This window comes from Oculina patagonica, chromosome 9 (genome assembly GCF_052425735.1).
Source record: "Oculina patagonica isolate OP01 chromosome 9, crgOcupat, whole genome shotgun sequence".
NCBI lineage: Eukaryota > Metazoa > Cnidaria > Anthozoa > Scleractinia > Oculinidae > Oculina > Oculina patagonica.
In genome coordinates, this window is record NC_135766.1 from 28581376 (window position 1) to 28605681 (window position 24306).

A 24306-nucleotide genomic window follows, 5' to 3' on the forward strand; every position below is an offset into this window, starting at 1 on the left:
GAGAAAAATAAAATTCTTGAAGGTTAGGGGAAGTCAGGAAATTTCAACATTTCGAATTAAGAAAAGTCCGGAAAAGTAACAATTGTAACAACTATGATTTTATACCATTGAAGGCTGTAGGCTGTAGGCTTGGGACAACTGCTATATCTGTCAGTTTGTTTTTATTAAGTCAGATAATTTTTTTTTTTTCTGGGAAAAGTCAGGGAATATTGAAAACTGATATCTGCGGTAGCCATGTACAATTGAGAAAGGTGAGATGCAAGGAAACGTCCAAAATAAAAGCAAACTAAAGTACCCTAAAGTGCCCTAAAGTGTTGCGTCATATGTGACAAAGTGCTGGTCACGCAATGTCACGCAAGATAGTAGTGATGTTATAGGGACTGCCATGATTTATAGTAAATGTGGTTAATTGTGGTTAATTTTAAACCAATTCACCTCAAACCCCCTTTTACACCAAAACGCCTCGAAACACAATACCCTCAACACCCTTTGCTGTCGCACATACCTGTAGAGCCCCAGTTTTTCCGCGGTTATTTTTTTTCTCTTAAGAATGCGAGAAAGACTGGTGCTTTTAGTCTAGCACATTTGCCTTTTTAAGGAGGCTCGATGTAGTTTCTTTAGCCGATGGGTGGTTGTTTTGAAAGTTAAATTACCTATGAAGCCAATGCTCGATTTTTGCCAAAATACACCATAGTGATCAAATATGACCAAATGTTAATTTTTTACCTGTCACTTAGCCACAAGGGTTACCATAGCAACGATTGACGTTTTCTTTTGTTCTCAAACAAGCTTGATTTTCTCGAAATCTAGATTGACTCTTGGTATTCGTTTTTTGATATGTTAAAGTTTAGTAGATTGACTAACTACCGAGAGAGACTTGGCGAAGAACTGCAGAAAGAGAAAGAGCAGCTTTGGGTTTTGGCTCGTGGAACCAGGCAGCAGTGGCTGCCCGCGACCGTTCAGCATGGCGGAGAAGAATGTCCGGCCCTATGCCCACTTAGGGCTTTGGCCATAAAGAAAGAAGATTGACTAACTGTTGACGAAATTTTAGAAAAATCTGTACGAGCGTTTTCAAGTAAATGAAGAATGAAATTTTCAGAAAAACCCTGTTTTAATATACAGTAGGCGCTTTTAAATTGTTTTGTATTATTTGAGCGCAGTTACTCGTACTGAAATATATATACTTACACCATCTAAAACCATTAACTAAAGGCGAAAGAGTTTTTGCTTTAATTTGTTAAATTATATTGTTTGCCAATTGTAGGAAATTATAAGAAAATAACAAAAACTTCATTCTTGATTTACTCAAAAACGCTCTTACAGATTTTCCTAAAATTTTGTGTACAGGTAGTCAATCTACTAAACTTGAACATATCAAAAAAAAGAATACCAAGAGTCAATCTAGATTTCGAGAAAATCGAGCTAGTTTGAGAACAAAAGAAAACGTCAACGGTTGCTATGGTAACCTTTGTGATTAAGTGACGGGTAAAAACTTAAAATTTGGTCATATTTGATCATTATGGTGTATTTTGGTAAAAATCGAACAATGGCTTCCCAGATAATTTTAATTTTCAAAACAAGCACCCTTCGGCTAAAAAAACTACATCGAGCCTCCTTAAGCGGTATTCCTTCTGAAAAAGTTTACTGATCAGCAGCTACATGCATTGAAATGGAAGTAATTATTCTCGTACCCAGAGTCGCTTGTCCTTCTAAGGCGGCAGTGCCTGGGCAGTAGGAACAATTGGCTCTGGGGACACATTGTATCAATGGCTAGATTTTAACAAAGAGAAATTAAGTCTTGCCAACAAAATCAACCGTAGTGAAATTCCTTAGAACAAAGGGATTTTAAAACGGTTGATTTGATTTGCTTAATGTTAACTTCTTTGTTGAAGTTCGATCTAATCAAATCATGTGTCCCCAGAAACGCATTTTTTCTCGTGCCCCAGGCCTAGCTGGCTAAGAGGGACAAGCAGCTCGATCTGGGCCGAGAAGGGTTGGGACGCGGCGATTTTGGCCTCGTCCCTAGTCTACTCTCTCATAAAGGATCTCCTGGAGGTCACAGAAAAGGTGGAGTGTAGTCTCTAGCCAGGCTGACGTCAGCCGGTGAGTAATATGTGGTTTCACAAAGGCTATATTTTCTAAATCGTATTCTTTGAATGATGTTCGTATATTCTTTAAAAAGTGTTGACCACAAGATTCTAATAAAACTGAGTACAATGCAAGTCTGATCTTCCTGTCTGATAAACTTCCCATTAATTCCCGACACCAATTATCCCCGAGTAAATAGGCTAAGGCTGCTTTCTGGCAATATTTGTTTTTGAGCCTCCGTCAGAAAAGTCTTCACTTTTGTTAATTTTAAAATGCTTCTCAAAAGGTTGTCATTAAAGAAGGTGTTGTGATCTGGTGCAAAATTCCTGACGATAATTTAAACTCCCCTCTAATTCCTAACCCCTATTAAAATTATCACGATTATTATAGCCTAAACCTGCTCCATGGTGACCTGTAATTTTATTGTTCACGCGCACAGCACTTATCTAGCTTGCATGGTGCATGCAAAAAGCCATACTATGATTCCTCAAACAAAAAACGCAAAAGAAATTCAATGATAATTCATATTAAGGATAAAAAGAGAAGTTAAAGTTGGTTTAAATCTTTTTTAATGTGACGATGTCAAAACTTCGTTAGTCTCCTATGATATCTCAATGTACTTTACACAGCTGCAACAGGCTTGGACATGTATTTCTTAAAATATCACAGGGTTATTTATCACCTGCACAGCGCTTAGCTAGCTTGCATGGTGCAAAAAGCCATACTGTGATTCCTAACGTACACAAAAAACGCAAAAGAAATTCAATAATAATTCATGATAAACATAAAAAGAAAAATTAAACTCGGTTTTATTTCTTTTTTAATGGGACGATGTCAAAACTTCCTTGTTCATCTCCGATATCTTGTTGTACTTTAAACCGCTGTAACAGGCTTGAACATTCAGTTCTTAAAATATCACATGCTTATTGTTCACGTGCACAGGAAATTTACATTGTTTGTGAAATAATTCTAAAAATTTCCTGGTTGTTCTCTTATGACATGATATATCTTTGACGTAGCTAACAGATTTAAACCAATCAGAACTTCGTTGAACTAATACAAGAAACTTACATTTTCGGAGAACATATCACATAGCGATACAGTGGTCAAAGACGCGCTTCAAAATGAATCCTGCATCTTCTTCACTGTCAGTTCTGCTGATTTTGGTCGTCCTTGGAAATCTCTCTTTTGCAGTGAAAGGTAAGGCTTTGATTATTTTCGTCATTTTGTAGAGTTATTTTGTATTTTACATGTTTTGCGAAGAATTTTATTTTGCATTATTTTATTCATTGAAAATTGAAATGCATTTACGTTGAGTCTATCTTAACCAAATGTGATCAATATCTCGAGTATACTGCTTCAGAAATCGATTTGTTGTCGTTTTAATTTTTTTTTTAATTTTTTGTCCTTTCAGTTTTTTTTCCTTTTGCGATTTATCACCGGGGCCTTTTTATTACAAGGAAACTGACGAAAACATGTAATGGCAGATATTTCGCTTTCGTAACGCGCAACTTTGAATTCGGCATTGAGACAACGATTTTTTTCAATCCAGATACACTAATGAAAACTCCATCACACGCCCCCCTTATGGAAAGATTTTTTAAACTAGATAATAGATAAGAAATCAGAGACAATCCTTCGGCCTGTTGCGATTGAATTTAAAGGCTGTTTCATGTATTAATCTTTCATTATTCGCGCTTCATGTTATTTATGGTTCTCATGCTTTGCATTGAGGTCTTCGTCATTAGCTCGGTACGTTCGCAAGCTAGAGACTTTAGGATCTTAAATATTCTTCGTGTAAACCAAACAAAACGCTATATAAATCATTGAAAACGAATTTTGGAAAATCACTTTCTAAGTTGCACAATAATGAATTTGTTTCAGTCGCTCAACCTTGTATGAAAGCTCAAACACGCCCCGGCCCTTTGAGGATCTTATAACCGGAAAAATAAACATAAAAAAGTTAAAATTCTTAGTAATGCTTTACTGTCGAGATTCAAAGTTGTAGTTGTTTCTTATCGTTTGCCTTTCGTTCTCCCTGGAATACAAAAAGTTCATTTTGGTCCATTTCAGTCAAACGTTGTTAGCTGACAATAAAGCTCACTCTGGAGTGCGCGGATTCGAGACAGGTTTCCGGGTCCGGTTTAAATGACATTTCAAAAGAAACATTCACCTTTTCTATTAAAAAAAAAACACAAAATTCTTTGTAGGTCTTATCCTAAAGACATAAAGATATTAACTAAACGCGAGATAATCTTAACCAAAGCCATATTCCACTGCCAGGATTGAAGGAGGGTGCTGTGTATCTTTCTCTCTAGAACCCTTCTTCATCGTTTCCATATCTGGCTTCCGACCTCTCCAATTTTATATTGTCTTCGGGAATCTGGCACTTTAGTGTATCCACATTAGACTATCTGCTTTGATAATCCATTGGCTGAACTCGGCTGGATCACCTTTTTTTGTGCGCGTCAAATGCCTTGATTTATAAGAACAATATGAACCAATACACAATGCAGATATATACTCAATACGCCTTGAGCATTTGCAGGGATTTTGATGCAAAACGGTTGAAATCTTGACCCATGAAGAAGTCAGTCTATTAAGCATGCCTGTCACATTAGACAGACGATGCGGAAATTAGAGAAAGCAACACAGCATTTGGTCCTGAAGAACCCTTATCTACGTCAAACGACACAAACCCGCTCAACCCCGGTCTCTGAAAATACTGGAATAACGTCTTCATGCGAGATCCGCTCAGAATACCGCTGCTAGACAATAAGACGGAAATATTTTTAATTAAATTTTCATCTGGTGACCAAAGAGCAAAAACAAAAATAGACTATACTTTCATGCCATAGCACGTTTGTCATTCAATAGTTAATTTGGCTCAAATAAATGTTTGTGTAAGATATAATCCTCTCCTTTCGTGATAAATGCTGTTTATGTGTAGAATCATGCTTTAACAGAGTTGACCCTTGGTTCTGATTATCACATCCTCCTGACAGACTTTAAACAGCCGTCTCTCATAACATTTGGACCTACAGATTACATATACATACAGACACACACACGGTCACAATAAAGTTTAGTTTCTCTATGCGCGCCTATATGCATCGATTTTATATTTTCGGTCGTACGATTTACATTTCTAAAACATCTGAAGTTCTTTCATAATAAAAGGTATTTGCACTTAACTATATTTATATTAAAGTTTGTATTTACGTGACTTGAAAGGGAAAACAGGAAAAAAAATAGCGTTATGTGCACAACAAGTCCAACCATACTAAGCCATTTATGTTTTGAGCTCGCTTAGGAATAAGAACCATTTGCGTAAGAATCTTTATTCGTTTTGTGATGCACGTACGAAACACTTGATTGATTTCAAAAGGACTTCAACTGACCTGCAAATCACGACCTGCTTGCACTAACTAAGAATTTTACTTCAGAAAACGTACTTTTGTTTACAAGTTACGATATCGTCATCAAAACCCAATTTTAAAACCTTTTACCATTTCCAGCTTGGCCATTAGATTTCTAAGAATATCGTACGAGGAAAAAAAAAGCACGTTTTTCCAAATTCTAAGTATTATCCATTTTTGATGCAAAGAGTCGGAATCATGTCGAGGATCCTAAAAAAGCAGCCTATTTAGCAGCGGAAAACGCGCATGTACATGTTGCCTGTCACATCCGAGCAAGGCGATGAGGAAATCAGTGAAAGCATCCGAGAGCATTCCGACGTTAACTACAAAGATCTATTTCACAACACATAAATTCGATCTATTTCGGTCTCTTAAAACATAATAGTGGTCTTTTAACTATATCTTCGCTGAACGACGCTGCTGGAAATTAAGACAAATCGAACTATACCGCCGAGATAACATGCTTTTATGTGCGCGCGTGACTGCAATTCATGCCAAAAAAACTATATTGTTAAGTTGGCTCGATCAATGATTATTTAAGACATAATTCTCTCCTTTCGCGATAAAGGTTGTTTATGGTAAGAAATCTGCTGAGTTAACCCTGCAGAGGTGACCCTGACAAAGTTTTGATTAGCAAATCTTCTTGAAACAGCGCACCGTCTCAAATAAACGGCACGCAATGCATGCAGAAGTGATGACGTTTAACAAGCGCCTCTTTAATATTTTTTTTAAGTAGCTGACAACGTTAACTCGCCAGAATTTTAGGAATTTTCATTTGATCTTACAGGAACCTTATATTTATTTTAAGATATCCTGTTGTTGTTGCTGCTTTAACAAATTTTGCGTTACATTTAAGAGTCACATTTCATAAACGGCATTCGATACCCGGCATGGGTATGAGCTAGTAGTACTAAGGTCAAATGCCGTCTGCTTCATTGATTTCGAATTATGTTCACTTATAGTCAGAAAATGCACATTATATCATCTTCAAATAAGCTTCCCGTGATCGTTAGAGTTTTCGGATGTTATGGTTATGCGTGTTTTTCTAATCGAATCCAATAACTTATTTTCTAACACTCTCTCCTTTCCCAAAGTCTCCGTTTTAACAGTTGTAGAAAAAGGTCATAAGCTGCAATTGACACGTTAAACGAAACAAAATACTAGCTTTGTAAGTATTCCCTAAGTATAAAAATTAAAGAGCTCAAGTATACTTCAGATCACTTATGTAAACTTATGCCGATAAGCGTCCACATTTAATGTTCTAAGTATGTTTCAGGTGACAGAAAAATATTCAAGAATTTGAGAAAGAGCGCCAAAAATGTTAACGTCTATCTTACATAACGCAACCTTGAAAGGTCAAAATTCTTTTCTTGTTTCGCTTCTTTATTTATATAAAAACTTCGACAGAAAGATTTACTACTGCACTAAGAATTTTTCGTTATCGGAGGAAGTTTTAAACCACTGCTTTGGTATATATTATATTGATGGTTTTCCCGGTGTTTTACAGACCTTAACAGCCAAATAAATCAACAAAACGCGCAACGCAAAAGAAAAGCTTGGTTTTCCCACGTCCAAAAACTGGTTCTGTGGTTTGCCGTAGATTTTTTAAAGTTTACAAATCCAGTGCTAAATTTGATGATGTGCGTGTCGAGCTAGCCTTAAAACGCATTTGATTGACATTCAATTTCATGAATTTGTTTTGATAGTGCGTAAGTTCGATGGTATGGATGGTTCTATACCTCGACTCTTTTGAAATTTAAGATGCGTTGTCACGGATACAAAGTAGGCTACTTACGTTGAAATTAGACCCGTTCACATCAGAAGTAAGATTCAAGCATACTTAAGGTATACTTACTTCGCTAGTATGAACCCACCTTATGACGTGACTCATGTTTTCCTGTTCTGGAATCTAAGATCACTTTTTTGTTTTTATATGGGGGCTAATTTCTCATTAATCAATTGCAGATAATATGTACTTGTCGTCAAGCCCCATTTTCAAAATGGCGGTTTTTACGGCCAATTTTACCACGTTATTGTCTGTGTAATTCTTTTTTCAGAATCAAGACTACCAAAGGCAGTGAAAATTCTTACCAGTGAAGTAGCCTGCTTGCTGGCTCTCTGTTCAGGCGCAACGTGAATCTCGCTTCGAGCGCAAAAGACGCGATCCCACGAATGCTGACGGCGTGAGTTTTGGCGAGTGAAACCGCGAAACTCGCGCCTTCGGCGCTCGAAGAGAGATTCACGTTGCCGCCGAAAAGAGAACCTGCTCACAGGCTACCAGTGGTCACCGGCCAGGTGAAGCTATTCTAAAAACAAACGTCTTACATTTACTATAATAATTTGCTAATTTGAAATTGGCATAATGCATGCATGTTTTCGTCAGACACAATGAGATTCATGACCGAATCACTTTTTTGACGTAGTTTGACTACTTGAATTTGTTGTTTTGTTGTCGTTTATTCTGATACAAGAACTTTAACCCGTCCTTGCGTAAACAGGTAATCGGCTGCAACGAAGGACAACAATAAAAGAAACGATCTTGGAAGAACTAAACAGAATGGAAATGAGCATGGTAGTATTGAAAGAGAAGATAAAAACACTGGAAGAATGCAAAGGTAAATAGACCTGATCCGACAAGCATTGTGCTTAAAATCTGATCACGGTGTTTCAATAAAGGATATGATAAAATATATATTTAGGACAAGACAGTATGGTTGTGGGAGTGAGTAATGTATTAAGTTATCCATAACCCTTTAATTATAACAAATAAAGCAGTAAAAACGAGCGACGAGAAACATATCCTTTATATCAGCGTCTTCCTTCTATGATTTCGCCGATCGGTCCTTCAGATGAAATTTAACTTCCATCATCATCATCATCATCATCATCATCATCATCATCATCATCATCATCATCATCATTGTTTTTATTATTATTTGACACAACAACTCCTACATTCATTAATTGCTGCTTAGAGTATTCGACTAACGTGATTAAACTTGCCATGCATATTGGCAGACGCTATCCTCGTCACCTCTACATTCTTTTCTAATAGGTTTATAATATATTGTGGTTTGACTCACGATGTAGTCACTTGTAAAGTCACGTTTCGACTGCATACTGCTAGTCTTCATCAGGCGTTGAGGTTAACTAGTTATACGAGGAACGTTATAAAGCACGATTCCCCGCTGTGATTGGCTGGTTTTCAGCAGCTGTGATTGGGTTTTTTCGATCCTCGCTGTTTCAGTTGGTTGTTCCCTTAGCTTCGTGGTTCGCTGTTGCACAATTCTCCTCTGTTTTTTTCTTTATCGTGGTCATCCATGCTTTTGGAATTTATATTCCAATACCCTTGTTGATTTTGTCAGATGCATCTATTGTCAATCACGTGATTTGCTATTGCGTTTGTTCTGCTTAATTTAGAATATGTATTCTGGTTTATTTTGATGTAAAAATGATCGCCAGTTGAATTATTTTTTTAATCAGTTCAGCTAAGGTTGCTGTTAATCAAGGGACATTTATAAATGACTTTTCAAAGACAAACTGCTCGAGACACGGCCATACTTGGCTCGATAACCAGCCGCTGTTAAGGAAATGAGCGCACGCTCCGGACCTGAGAGAGCTGCGGAAATCGAGCCGGCAGCCATACCACTTTGGCAGAAGGACTTTACCTTTGTTTAAACGCATCTAACGTCTAAATCTAACAGTTGTTTAAAATGCGTTCAATGTGTCCCCTTCTCTTTTTCAGCATCTGGTTTAGAGGATTCAGAAATCTTGAAAGCGGACCCCAGTTATCTAAAGGCTTTAGGTGAATTTTTAGAGCCTGTCGTGCAAAGCAACACTCAGTGGAAGCGCTGTTGGCGTGCGTCGGAGGATGGCTGGGCTGCAGCAACTTTTCATACCAACTGTGATGATAAAGGCCCCACTGTTACGATCGTACGTGTCAACAATTACATCTTTGGAGGGTACACCAACATCCCATGGACTAGTAGTAAGTGACATGATTATGATATTGCTTTAATACATGCGCATACTAGAAGGTAAAACAAATATGGCTACACAAAATGGCCACAATCTTTAGCATGCTTTATGAAAGGGCATCTTTAAGGCAAGATTGGTGTAGAGTAACGTCGCCCTTTAGTTCAAAAGGGCTCGAAACGTCAAGTTTTACACATTTGCTACGGCGGAGTATTTACCTTTATCAACTTCCAGTTGATCATCAGTTAAGCATTCCTGGGTAGCCGAGTTTATGAATCTGACCCGTGTATTAATTTTAGAGGTCTAAAGAGGTATCTATTTTTTAAAAAACAAATTTAATTCCCAAATAAGGTGAAAGTTTTAAGAAGCAGGCCACATGCCAGCACCACTGATTTCGGGGGTACCCACCCCCCCCGGGTCAAACCTTGAGACAAATTCCAAATTCCAAATTGTAGAAATCATCAAATTTTTTTTAATATTTTTCATTACTTATTCCCTATTAGGCGGTTGTCAGTATTGGTACGATTCAGCAGCATTCATTTTCTCTTTGGTTAATAAGCCTGGTTGGCAGCCAACAAAACTAGATCAAACAGGACCGTATAGCTATTTTAGAGCCCATTCCATCAACAGTTGCTCTTCCCATGGACCAATATTTGGAGGAGGTCATTCTTTTTACATTGCTGACAACGCCTCATCCAACACTAATTCATATGCAAACCCTGGATGGACCTACAGCCCGCCATCTGGTTACAGCTTTGGTTCCTCCTTCGCCCGGTCATTCCTGGCGGGTAGTATCAACTTTCAACCTGACGAAGTGGAAGTCTTTTATGAAACAACCTGAAGAAATCGCAGAGTTCGGAGTCTTAGCTTTACACGCCCTGCACAAAAAAAATAAATTTTGGAATTTTATTAGTGGAATATAAACCCTTGAAACTTAAAAATTACAATATCAGAAAAATTCAGTATCTTAATATTTCAATCCAATATTAACAAATCTAGTTATTTGGTTTGTCGGTTGATAAAAGTTTTTTTTTTTCGTTTTAAAAATATGATCGCATGACATTAGTTAAGCGACTCGGCAACCTATGGTATACACTTGGAAAATAATTGCAACAAAGAAAGTTTACATTATTTGGTTTTGTTGGGACGAAAGCGTGATATTATCGTGATGTTCTCGGGACATTAAGGTTGTCTTAAAATTTTGTTGATTTAAGAGTGGTCAGCCTGGCATAGTGTTCGTGCTAAGGAAAATAGAAGTAGGTTTCCTTGGCTCAAGGTATCAGCTAGATAACCAAATAATTAATCGGTTAATTTGGGCTCTAAACAAATCGGGTTTTCCTGATTAAATTCCTCGGAAGTCACTTAAGAATTATACTTTATCAAGATAGGCTTATATGTTAATTAAGGCTCCAAGGTAGTTATCTTGTTTTGTTCAAGTTAAAGATTGAGCAAAAGAGATCGAGTATGATTAGTTTTTGTGCGGTTGCGAACTGAACAGTGGGTTTATTTCAGTTATGCTGTATTAATTATGCTATCGCAGAAATAATTGCTGAATTTTTTGGAAACAATGGTCATAAAGGTGTGAAATGATAAAATAGAGCGGGGTGAAAATAACGTGTTTTTTTGTCTTTGTCTCCGTTCTTGTCTCTGTCACTGTCCCTCACCCGGCAGAGAAAAAGAGTTCCTTATGTGGTTACCTTCACTTTGTCTTTCTAAATCAACACAACATTTAGTTAAATATTTGGCTAGATGGAAAGGAAAAACCAAATTATTTGAATAACTAGCAACAAAAACCAGTCAAATCTACGATTTAGGAACACAGAAAAATTAATGATGAAATTGTCGCAGAAAGTACTAATTAGCCGTCATTCCTCTTCAGCACTGACAGTGAAATATTTTTATACATGTCACGCAATGTCACGGGAGATAACGCAAGATCGAGTGTGAACAAAGAAGTTGACATGTCTTGATCACTAGCGATTTGCCGTCTTTGAAATACGTAAATGTTTTTTTTTTTTCAAAACCTTTTTACACATTCATGATAACTTTTTCCGAAAAAAAAGGTAACATTCTTAAAAGGCCTGTGACCACAAAAACAAGGGTTGGTATGCCTGTGCTAATCCAGCCAGTAGTGCATGTACACGATCAAAAGGAAAAATCAGGAGACTAGCTATGGGCTAGCTATAGCTAAATTACTGCCGGATCTCAGTTGGCTTTACAAGTAATGTTTTAAAAGCGACCATTACATTAGCCCGAAGGATAAAGATATTCCGAGTAAAACCAAAATAATCAAAATATCCAGGTCTCATTCTTCCTTTAATTCTTCGGTTCAGGTTTTTTTAAGGCAAAGACATAGTTATTCAGTTTCCGCGCGGCCATTGTCTTTCTCGTCTTTTAACTCCTCTTTCGTCGATCCTCGGAGGATATTTTAGAAACTACTCCAAGTAACATAATGTGCAAAATGTAGGCAGGCCATTAAATAAAACAAGGTTTTGAATGAAGTTTGGACAGATGAATCCGTTTTCGTTTCATACATGGTGAGAAAAGTAAAATTTACTGAAATCAGTTTATATTTCATCGAAACAGAGAAATATATTGCCTTTGTAACTGTACGCTGCAAGTGTAAATAATTCCACGGCCAGCATTTATTTATTTTCGCTTACGTACAATCGTAAATATCATTAGATTATTGTGCAATTTTTTCCCCTTTTGTCTTTCGGGTATATTTTGTCTGCCAAGATGGCGTCCGCGGCCGATTTCTTAGGGCCTGATTATATGGCGAATTTCAGCCAGGGCTGAACAGTTCAGCCCGGTTTGCCGGGCTGGAATTTTGTTGCGATTACATGGCGAATTTAAGCCCGGGCTAAGCACTTTTAAAACTGAAAAATTATCATAGCCGCCATTTTCTTTCGATGAAAATTATCACTGCGCATTCGTAAGCTCACCTTTCAGCCTGGGCTTAAATTTGAATGCGATTACATGACGTTTTTCAGCCCGTTTGCCCAGGCTGAGATTTCCAGCCCGGTTTCAAAAAAGCGGGCTGGAAATTTCAGCCCGGGGTGAAATTCAGCCAGGGCAGAAACTCTCTCCTTATAATCGCAAACGTGTTTTTAGGAAAATTTGTTTTGGAAGCCGAGCAAAAATCTCAGTCCGGCAAACCGGGCTGAAATTTCAGCCCGGGCTGAAAATCGCCATGTAATCAGGTCCTTAGCGTGGTAATGATCTAAACTTTTTTGGAACGGCTGGGATAACGCCATGACATATCTGTCGCTCGGTTTTCTTCTCAAAATAAACCGATTTCTGAGAAAATAATTGTCTCCTGACTAAATTGAAAAGTTTTCTCTCACGAGACCGATTCCTACGTTTACCAACGAGTTATGTAAATAACAAGAATACAGAGTTATGCAAGTAATATTATTGGTAATATAGCTGGAAATTTTTTCCAACAGCGCGTGCTCGTATTGGCTAATTCGAGGTCACATGACATCTAACAATAAAAACTGTTCTGCGCCAAAAGTCACTGAGCGGGTAACATTGCAAAATCTATGACGTCAGAGGGTAACATTACAATGTTGCCCACAAAATGTTGATCGACTAGCGCTATTTTTCTAAGGGACCGGTATAAAGTACAGGGGGGGGGGGGGGGGCAACGATTTTTTTCTTTTTAAGTACTGATTTTCAGTGGCCCAACCCCGAATTATTTGACAAAATCGGGGCGGCTCATCCCTGGAGTGGCACAGAAAAGCCAATTTTTCATAGGCCACCCCCCTCTGTACTTTATGACCGGTTCCTAAGTCTTCGTAATGCCATATAACAAAACACAAACTGACTCTTCCCTCGGGAAACCAGTTAATTTTGTTTCCCTCGAATCTCAGTGGTTCCATCGGCTTCGCCTCGGGAAACATTGAGACTCTCTGAGCTGTTTTCCTCGGGAAAAGTTTTCATTTAATTACAAATTTCGCGTGACAGCAGGTCTCGTGTTACAATGCTAGTGAAGACGGAGGCTAGGCACGTAAAAAAACGTGCCTAGGGGCGGGTAACTGTGTTGTGTTCTTGGGCAAGACACTACTCTCATAATGCTTCTCTCCCCCCAGGTGTAGAAATGAGTACAACAACAACAAGCTTTATTTGCATGACTGTAAATTTGTTACAACATAATACTGGGTGGGGGTACCGTCTGATGGACTAGCATCGCATTCAGGGGGAGTAGATCTAGAAATATTCCTAGCCACTAAAATTAATGCTACGGAAACCGGGATAAACTCCGGCAGTGTGGGCCGCATGGCTTGTGACTTGAGTCCAGCGAGCATCCGGAAAGCCAAACATCGCAGTCCGAAGTTAAAAAAAAGAATTGAATTAAATTTGCAGGAATAAATATCAAAAATTTTGTTATGGAAGTACTTTAAAGGTTTAAAGAGAAGTAAACCTGAAGTCGGGTTTCTCTTTTAGCGAACAACACTTTATTGTTATATTATCTTATGTTCACTTGCCACTACAGCGATATATTGGAAACTAGCTACTGTTCTATTTCTCTTCTCTTTATATGAGGTTTATATAGAGTGTCTATGTCTATGAGTGGCCATTTAATATCACTGCCCTGCACTTCCTCCCGCATCTCCACCGGCAGCTGTAATAAAGCATAGTGAACTGGTTAGCATTAAAGATAGCAACCCATATAAACGTAGAACAACAAGAGGTTTGCTTCTGCAGCCTCCCAAAATGTTTGACTACAAAGACACTAGGAGACCGTGCTTTAGCGGCGGCTGCTCCAAAATTATGAAACAATTAACCAAAAGAGTAACGCAACGACAGACATTTTAATAGATTCAAATCATTGTTAAAGACCCACCTTTTAGAATAGTTTTTAATTATATTTTATTTTACTATTCTCAGTACCAGAAATAACACAAGAATATTTCCATAACAATAGATATCCCACAATTCTTAGCATTGTATATACTACCACCTTTCTTTGTATTGTGTATATTTGTCAAACAACATCTCAGAGTTAAGACAGCGACCCACCCACCCAGCCCCCAGCCATGACGCGGTGCACTACCTTTAACGCATGTGAGTATACCGCTGTCCACTCGCGTAGGCAGGGACCCATTTCACCTACACAGCGGTCAAATGCAGCGCGCGTGCGCAGGTCCTGTGCAATTCCAGCCAAAATTCTCCATACAAAGTCTTAAATTTTCAGAAAGCTTTCGCTTTTAAACCCAAAAGTTAACGCCGTCCCTGGAAAGTTAAGTATACGCCGCTTATGGATTGGAAATTTGATAATTCATCTCCACTGAGTGTCCCAGCTTGAACTGTTCTTTTTTTTGAACATTTCACCCACACAGCGGCCAAACGCAAAAGTTGACGTCACATCCGGTCTTCGCCGCCTCGAACTTTTGTCTCGAAAGTGGGCAAACTTTTGTAAAAAAATCGTTAAAGAAATAGTACGGTGAAAGAACAATTCAAGCTGGGACACTCAGTGAAGATGAATTATCGAATTTCCAATCTAATAAGCGGCGTATAAACCTTAACTTTCCAGGGAAGGCGTTAACTTTTGGTTTTAAAGCGAAAGTTTTCGGAAAATTTAAGACTGTATGGAGAATTTTGGAGGGAATTGCACAGAAACTGCGCACGCGCGCTGCGTTTGACCGCTGTGTGCATTTCACCCTTCCATATCTCATTGTCTATACATAAGTATTGTAGGTAGTGAGAATATTTTACCTTTTATATCTTAATCGTACGAATGTTGTTTCAAAAAACGGGAACAATTAATAAAAAATGTTAAAAATGACGATTTTAGGCCAGATCTGCTTGTAATTATAACACATGGTTGACTTATCAAAATTGCTGCAAGTGATTAATAAACAGCTACTGAACGTTTCAGCATTTTAGAGTAGATCCTCTTTTCAAAATTTTGAAAAATATTCATGGGAGGGGGGTGGCATTAAACCCCCTTCCTTGTACGTTCGAGGGTTAATGTACAATACTTCAAACAGCTCATGCTAATCCCTTGTTTTTTATGATTTGTGGTTGTTGTTTTTTCATCTTACCTTTAGGTAACTCGCAAATAAAAGCTCTCGTATGCCTCCTTACAAGGACATTAAATTCGCTTTGACGAGTAGGCGGGTAATTCTTTGATATGACAGCCACATCTCCGTCATTAGATGGCTCTCCCGCCGACGTTTGCCACTTGCTTGCCAGGGTAAATGGGCTATCATTTATCCACTTCCAAACACCTCCCACCTTATGCAAACCAATATGCCATTCACTGGGTACTCCAATGCATTTCTTTTGAATCTCTCCGTTAATAAACTGCCATTCCGCCAAGGTTTCTATGGAAACTAGGTCACCACCTTTGCCTTGACATATCTTTCGGTTGTTATCCCATGAGCGCCCTTTTTCTGCGGTCGAGATAAAGTAGCAGGAGTTCCCACGGCATGGATTAACACTTCCTATACAGAATGATAGTAACAGATATGAAGTCAGCTGAATTTTAACAAGAATGCTAACATAATAATAAAAAAACACTGTGAAATTAATAACGGACTAATTGATGTTTTTACCGATGACATTCAAGGTTGTTGCGGAACAAAGTTCAATTAATGTTTGTGAAAATACCAGTGTTGTAATGCTTCTTAGCTCCTACAGAAATATACAAGCTTTGGGCTCCCTAAAACCGTAGATTAGATAAGCATCTGCTAAATTTTTAACACAAGTGCTGTAAACCGTATTAAAAACTTGTCTGCTGAAAGAAATGAATTAATCATTAGAAGAACCGAAAACCGTTCAGTTAGAAGACTATTCAACAAAAAATTTGAAATTTGCAATATTAGTCATTCGAATCAATGTGTAGAAAAAAATAATAATTGAAGACTACAGGTTTCATAACGCTCATTTTTTCTCCTCGAACAGAAGCCAGCTGTCACGAGTGGAATAAGACCTGAACGAAATATATAGATTTAGTCAAGCCTAAAAGCAGAGCTGCACGCTTATTTTCTGCATGGTTCTTATATTAAATTTTTATGAAAATCTCTCATTTAAAAATACTGTTATTTAAGTTATTAAACGTATACAACTCAAGAAAGATCCATAGCCGAAATAAGTCGTCAACTCCAATCGCAGAAATGGCGTTTACAAAATCCTGTCATTACCCAAGACCAAAAAAATGAGCCCGCGTTTCAATGGGAAACCATAACCTGGTCAGTGATCGGCTTCAAAAAAGACCCACAAGAACTCGATGAGCTGTACACCTGATCCCGCTATATGGACAATTGACCATAGCATGGATGTCCAATAACAAAGATACAAGCAGACGGGAAATGATTAGATGACGTTCTGCTCCCCTCGGTCAGGTTGCCATGTGACTCCCTTATCCCTCTCGAGAGTTTGAAGGCACCCGCGAACCTACACTCACTCGATAACCATTTTTTTTCGCCTTGATGGGTTTATCAAATTTTCTTACCTATGGTGCTTCACTGGTGCGCTACGCACCCTGGAGCTCCGCTATAAGTAAAAGAACTCGGAAAATACTACCGAACCAGAGAAAACCTGCGAGCTCAATCCAGCTTCTAAATGTGGTTATCGATACAATGTTATCTAATTGCAGTTAAAAAAGACATCTGCATATACTATGAAAATTGATTAATTATAATAGCTCGATTCATTTATAAAAATAACAGATTTTGCATTTCAAAACTATTATTTTTATTATAGTCGTCAAGGTAAACGTTCAAAAGTTAATCATGTTTTTTAATAACAATTTAATAAATGATGATACTATATTTTAAAAACAATACATCAGTCTTCTGCTTATTATATCTTTTTCATGTACTAAACAACTCTTTAGTACCACAATTCCATATAGTAAGATAACTGTATTTACCTTGGGCGGTATATAAGCTAAGCCTAAACTGTTCCAAATCGATTACCTTGAAAATGCAATGCGTAAGGGCTGGTAAGGGTGAAGTATTGTCGAGATTTACTCGACAGTTAAGACGTTTTACTGAGTTCCAAAGAAATATCATGGTTTTCTGCTGCGTTAGCGCGAGGTAAAGTGGAGAAACAAAAAGTTAAAGTATAGCAGATGGTCTTCATGTATAGAGCAAATTTTGAAAGTGAATGAAGTTTTTCGCAAGATTTTGTAATGTCCGAAATTGATAGTCGTTGTCTTTCAACAAATTAAAGCAAACTAACCCCCCCCCTCTCTTGAGATAATTAACAATTATTCACCGAAGTTGATGTGAATAGTGGCGGACTTTCAGTGAACAAAGCGACTCGCGAAGGCAGTTTGTTTCCCTTTAGCTGCTCGGAATAGTATTTTGCTAATCACCTCCGAGTTAACCAATCAGCACGCGCGAAAGCACTATTCACTTGTGTGGTATATACCAAGAGGGTTTAACTTAGTCCTTGTCTATTTCCTTCCTGATGCTCGAGCAAAAAAAAAAAAAAAGACAGCAATTTTTTCGATTTGTGGTTGTGTTTTTTTCTTCATCTTACCTTTGGGTAACTCGCAAATAAAGGCTCTCTTAACCGTTCTTGGAAGGTCATTAAATTCGCCTTGATGAGTAGGCGGGTAATCCTTTGATATGACAGCCACATTTCCGTCCCCATTTGGCTCTCCCTTTGACTTTTGCCACTTGCTTGCCAGGGTAAATGGGCTATCATTTATCCACTTCCAAACGCCTCCCACCTTATTCAAACCAATATGCCATTCATTGGGTCCTCTAATGCTTTTCTTTTGAATCTCTCCGTTAATAAACTGCCATTCCGCTAAGGTTTCTATGGAAACTAGGTCACCACCTTTACTTTGGCAGGTGTTACGGTTGTTATCCCATGAGCGCCCTTCTTCCGCGGTCGAGATAAAGTAGCAGGAGTTCCCACGGCATGGATTAACGCTTCCTATACAGAATGATAGTAACAGATATGAAGTCAGCTAAGTTTTAACAAGAATGCTAAAAAAAACACTGTGAAATAATAACGGACTAATTAATGTTTTCACCGATGACATTCAAAGTTGTTGCGGGACAAAGTTGAATTACCGTTTTTGTGTGTGTGTGTAAATACCAGTACTGTATTGATTCTTTGCTCCTACAGAAATGTGCAAGCTTTAGGTTCGTTAAAAGCGCAGATTAGATATAGGCATCTGCTAGATTTTTAACACTACTGCTGTAAACCGTAGTTAAAAACTGAAGACTTCAGGTTTTATAACGCACATTTTTTTTCCTCGAACAGCCAGCTGTTACAAGCGGAATAAGACCTTTATGTAATATATAGATTTAGTTAAGCCTAGAAGCAGAGCTCCAAACTTATTTTCTACATGATTCTAATCTTAACATTTTGCAAAAATACTCTCATTTAAAAATACTGTTACCTAAGTTATCACACATATACACCTCCACAGCCGAAATAAATCGTCAACTCCAATCGCAGAAATTGCGTTCACAAAATCCTGCCATTACTCCAGATAAAAAATTGAGCCCGCGTTTCAATGGAAAACCATAACCTGGTCAGTGATCAGCTTCAAAAAGACAAGGATTCAATGAGCTGTACATGTGAGCCCGCGATATCGACAATACGTTTTTTTCACGATCCCATAATGCACTTGTTTACCCCCCAAAATTTTTGCATAAGCATTGTTTTCAATTTCTCTGGGAACGATTGTACGTCTTGTAAATCCCAAGAGAAATTGAAAACAAAGCTTAAGCTCAAATTTTGGGGGTTAAACAAGATTTATTATGGGAGCGGTGAAAACATCGAATTGACCATAACATGGATGTCCAATAACAATGATGCAGGCCGACGTTAATCTTGTGGGAAATGATTCAATGACATTCCTGTACCACAGCTCACATTAAGTCAGATTTATTATGCTCTGCTCAAAACAAATCAAACGGCTACTGGACCAGATAACATACCATTCTGGATCTGGAAGGAAAACGCTGTCATATTGGCACCTGCAGTACAAGCAATTTGGAACTTATCCTTGTAAACTCAAAGGTGGCCCTGTGCATGGAAGCAAGCTAATGTCTATCCACTCCCCAAAATAGTCATTCCAATCCAACAAGGACTTTAGGTGAATCTGTGTTACACCGGTAATTGCTAGGACATTTGAGCGAGTGGTGCAAACACCTTTTGTAAAGAAAACGCAGGGTGCCGCTTGAATAATAACCAGTTTGTTTACAGAACAGGAGGCAGCTTTACAAATGCGCTTCTTAAAATGCAGCACGAGTATCTTCAAACATTTGATAGTAACGACAACCGAGCAGGCAGGCTGTTTACGATGGATTTCTCGCAGTCACTTTCGAGTATCTCGTAAGTGGACCACTAAAGTGATTTAACCGTCACTTAAATTACGAGTACATATACGTATACCCGTAAGTGTTACGGGCGTTTTATGCAACCGAGGCCTTACTGCGTTTTTGCGAGGGAAAGTGGAGAAACATGATGTTAAAGTATAGCAGATTGCTATATATAGACCAAATTAAAAAAAAAGAATGTCAAAGTATAATTAATGTCCTAAAATTGATAGTCATTATCAACAAATTAAAGCAAACTAAACTTTTCCCCCTCTTGAGATTAGAGGGTTTTATCTTAGCCCTTGTCTCTTTCCTTCCTGATACTCGATACTTGTGTTTTTTTCTTCAACGTTTTTCAACTAACCTTTGGGCTGAAGCTTAATATGAGCTCCTGCTTTGGGTAACTCGCAAATAAAGGCTCTCTTAACCGTTCTTGAAAGGTCATTAAATTCGCCTTGATGAGTAGGCGGGTAATCCTTTGATATGACAGCCACATCTCCGTCACCAGATGGCTCTCCCTTTGACGTTTGCCATTTGCTTGCCAGGGTAAATGGGCTATCATTTATCCACTTCCAAACCCCTCCCACCTTATTCAAACCAATGTGCCATTCATTGGGTCCTCCAATGCTTTTCTTTTGAATCTCTCCGTTAATAAACTGCCATTCCGCTAAGGTTTCTATGGAAACTAAGTCACCACCTTTGCTGTGGCAGGTTTTTCGGTTGTTATCCCATGAGCGCCCTTCTTCAGCGGTCGAGATAAAGTAGCAGGAGTTCCCACGGCATGGATTAACGCTTTCTGTACGGAATAAATAGTAACAGATACACTTACAAGGACGTGAACCCTCGCTTCGAGCTCCAAATCTTGCTAAGCCTTTTATTCACATTTGTGAAGACGCAAACCAACGCTTAGAACTCAAAACCTTTTCTAAGGTGGCTGAATACAGTTTTTACGTGGCTGAATAGCGCGCGCTACGATTTTCTGCTTGACGTCTTTATTGCTCGTGCGGACTAAAACGGCGCTAGCAACTCTAAACAGAAACGAAAAAGAGTTCCATCTGTTTTATCGCGCTTTACCAAATTTGTATACGAATTTGGGACGGAGAACAAAACGACAAAATGGTGGATAAACAACCGACAGAGAATTTCTAAATCTGTCTTTCATTATCGCTCGCGATGCATGGCGTCATATTAGCGCGCGCTCGCACGCGCAATTTGATTCGCTTCGGAGGTCGTAAAAGCCAGATTTTGATCCAGATTTTCTCGAAAACCTACCGTACAACCTATTATGAAACTTTCACAACTAAATTTAAGGGTTGAACCACATCACAGCCAAAATTTTGAAAAAATCTGTAAGACAGATTTTGAGTTTTTTTAAAAAATCGGCAAAATATCACAGTCTCCTATTTTGCGAAAAATCTGTCTTACAGATTTTTACATTATTTTGCATGAATGATAATTCAAAGCCAATTTCTTATTTGTGAAATTTTGAGGTAGGGTCGTACGGGTAAATTTTGAGAAAAACGCCGTTTAAACTACTAGTGCCACTGCCCTCTCAAGCACTCGGCCATCCATTTAAGCTGTTTATTAGCATTTTTATTTTCCAAATATCGCATTAGATGGTTTTAGAATGTAACAAATAGTGACAAGAGAAAGAAAAAAACTTTTCTGGAGATTGTACAAGAGAGTTGAAGATTGCACTGACTTGCCCTCTCAAAACTGTATTAAGCCACCTTAACATTTTTTATTTACACTTGTTCAACTTCATGCAACCGTCACCCCTAACCTTCCCCCGGGTCGTCGATATTTTCACCGAACAAAACCTACTAGTGTCACCCGCCCGGGTAGAATTTGTCTTTCACTTCAATCTTTCCGAGTGTTTAAAGTTCCCGCTCGTATGCTAATCGGAAACTTCGACAAATCCCTCGTGTGAAGCTGTTGCGTCATTGTTCAAAGAATGGCCTTATATGGCTTGTTATCAAATTTGAAACGCATTTCTTGAGAGGAAATTTGCCGATTTACTATGATACGTACCAGTAGCTGGGACAATTTATGCAATTTTCGCTGAAATTGGACAAAATAACTGTCTATGCCCTTTCCTATAAGCAAAGTAAACGTGTTCCACTACAAAACGGCCTCTGGGAACCCAAACAAGACCCTTCGGAAATCACGACGGCGAAGGGGAAGAAGAGTTGAATTGGAAAATTATTTTGCATCTCAACTTCACCTGTTTTGGATTATATTAAGACTTTTTACATCTTATATTCGTTAGTGCTCTTAACAAATCCACGTTATTGCGAGACTAATTATTTACTATGACCCTCCTTGTATAGAGTAAGGTATCATTTTAATGCTTAGCAGAATCCTTTAAAGGCAATACGGTAAGAAAAAGCTCTTTTTTAATTTTTTTTTTCTCTCGAAATTTTGCAAGTTACTAATGCTAATACAACACCTTCGCGCACAGAAGTTACAGTCTTAAAGCTCACCGTATCAGTTCGGTGAAACTAAACAGCGGACGCAAATGTAAAAGGTAAACTTTTATGACCAAATAGAAGCAAATGAGTCTTACCAGCGTCTTGGATAGTTAAGAACAGGAAGCACGCCATAGCTAATAAACAACATCGCGCCACAGCCATTCTCGGCTTGATTTACTCGCCGTGCTAGAATTTTTGAAAATATTTCTTTTGCTAAAGAGAGAAACTTATGAGTACATGTGCAATCATAAATGATGTACGCGTCTTGAGAATCTAGTGACCATGAAAAGTAAGTCGCAAATTAAACCAGTAACTATGTCAATAGTTCAAGCCTCCAGAGCATAATCATAAAATGCTTGAATAGGCCACCATTTTGTTAAATTTATTTCACGTAGAGTAAAAAGTAAAGTCTGTCCGAGCCTAAGTGGCCCATAGAGCCGGAGCTTATCCCGGTTTCCGTAGCATTAAACGACTGAGAGTATTGCTACTCCCCCCTGGATGGGATGCTAGTCCATCGCAGGGTTACCCCCCAGCAGTAAGTTCGCCGGTAAACCTGGGTGGAGAGAGGCACTGTGAAAGTAAAGTGTCTTGCCCAAGATCACAACGCAGCGCCCCGGCCAGGCCTCGAACACGGGCCGTTCGACTCGGAGTCGAGCACGCTAACCATTAGGCCACCGCGTCCCCACACATTTCACGTAGAGAATTAAGAATTATTAATTAATGAACCGAGGGAGCTCAGGCTCGTCCAGTGGGGAGTAGCAATTTCATTTGTAATTTTTTCGTTTAATTTTACTATTGTCAATTTTTGTTTGAAAGAAAACAATTCCCTGGTTATGTTCCAATACAAATTAAATAGAAAGGTTTCCTGTTCGTACATTTATTTTGCAATCGATACCTTGTCCTGTTCAACTGACATGTTGATTTAGTTCTGATTCGAAGTTGGAAACTATACTACAGAATCGTGTTATCGCCTTTAACTAACCATGTGACCTAAAGTTTTTCTTTTCTTGCATGGGCTTTAGTTAAGGGCTTTATCTTTAAAAAAATTACGTAATCGGACTGAGGTACGTGAAAAACTTATGTGATTTTCTTTGCCCTTCAAGGATTCTAACCGCTAATCTGATCAGGTTAAGTTAGCGAAATTCATTTAAGCCACCATTTTTATTTTTAAGCGTTAAAGATTGTTTTTTTATTCAAAGAAATGCTTAGAAAAACGAGCCACTTTATTCATCACTAATTCATAACTCAAGGACTAACTAGTCAAGTCACAATAAACGAACCATGTCACCTCAATAGGTTATGTAAACAGCTACCTGAAAAACAGCTGTGAAACTCATTCATAAAGGCTGGTTCTCATATGATTGCCCCGATCGTCTCTGTCGCTTCTGTCGTTTGCAAATTCTGAAGGCTGGTTGTTGTATGATTGCCCCGATCGTCTCTGTCGCCTAGCTTTAAAAAGTTTGCTTGCGATCGGGGCAATTATATGAGAACATTACTGAGACGTATGCGACGACGGAAGCGACAGAGACGATAGGGAGTAACGATAGGGCGACTGATCATATGAGAACCAGCCTAAAGAAAGCAAGTCATCTTTTAACTTCGCGCATTTTGGCTCGAGTGTGGAAAAAGAAGCAGTTCGACTTTTTGACAACTGAAGCTCTCTTACATCCCTTGGTGACTTAATGGCGCAGTGGTTCTTTCAGTTTACTGTGAGTTTCCTTTTCTTTTCTATTCATGACATCAAGTTCCTATGGTAAGCGGTATTCATCTTAGAAATACTTTAAAGGTTTCTACAAAGTTTATGCTCATAATATTTACTTTCCAATTGATGAAAATTCTGATCAGGGCTTCTCTCAGGAACCAATCTAATTGCGGGTTCTAATTAAGAAATATCGTCCTAATCACTGGCACAAAGGAAGATCTCCTTGCGCTTTGAGAAAGCTCGTCTGACTTTGTATATAGTGGAAAAAATATCAAAACCTAATCGAAAAGCTTTCATTGTGTGGCAGCGTCAGTGAGCCGATTTGCTAAGTAATCTAAAAACTAGCGATTAATGGG

General features: G+C 38.4%; 2 protein-coding genes across 3 annotated transcripts; one reads left to right on the plus strand and one right to left on the minus strand.

Annotated features, from left to right (window-relative positions):
- The first annotated feature begins 3188 nt into the window (after nucleotides 1-3188).
- Nucleotides 3189-11138, plus strand: LOC144664802 (uncharacterized). Of its 2 annotated transcripts, XM_078526020.1 has the most exons (4): nucleotides 3189-3288; nucleotides 8006-8122; nucleotides 9253-9495; nucleotides 9986-11138. In XM_078526020.1, exons 1-4 carry the CDS (start codon nucleotides 3213-3215, stop codon nucleotides 10321-10323), a joined length of 774 nt encoding a protein of 257 aa, XP_078382146.1. In that variant the 5' UTR covers nucleotides 3189-3212; the 3' UTR covers nucleotides 10324-11138. The 2 variants fall into 2 exon arrangements, with proteins under 2 accessions (XP_078382146.1, XP_078382147.1); XM_078526021.1 differs by lacking the exon at nucleotides 8006-8122 and having other exon boundaries at nucleotides 3202-3288.
- A 2781-nt stretch (nucleotides 11139-13919) lies between these two features.
- LOC144664724 (C-type mannose receptor 2-like) lies at nucleotides 13920-22418 on the minus strand. Its single transcript, XM_078525929.1, has 5 exons — nucleotides 22344-22418; nucleotides 20142-20573; nucleotides 17979-18380; nucleotides 15533-15934; nucleotides 13920-14109 (listed from the first exon to the last, which is right to left on the minus strand). Exons 1-5 carry the CDS (start codon nucleotides 22408-22410, stop codon nucleotides 14072-14074), a joined length of 1341 nt encoding a protein of 446 aa, XP_078382055.1. The 5' UTR covers nucleotides 22411-22418; the 3' UTR covers nucleotides 13920-14071.
- Between the last annotated feature and the right edge of the window lie 1888 nt (nucleotides 22419-24306).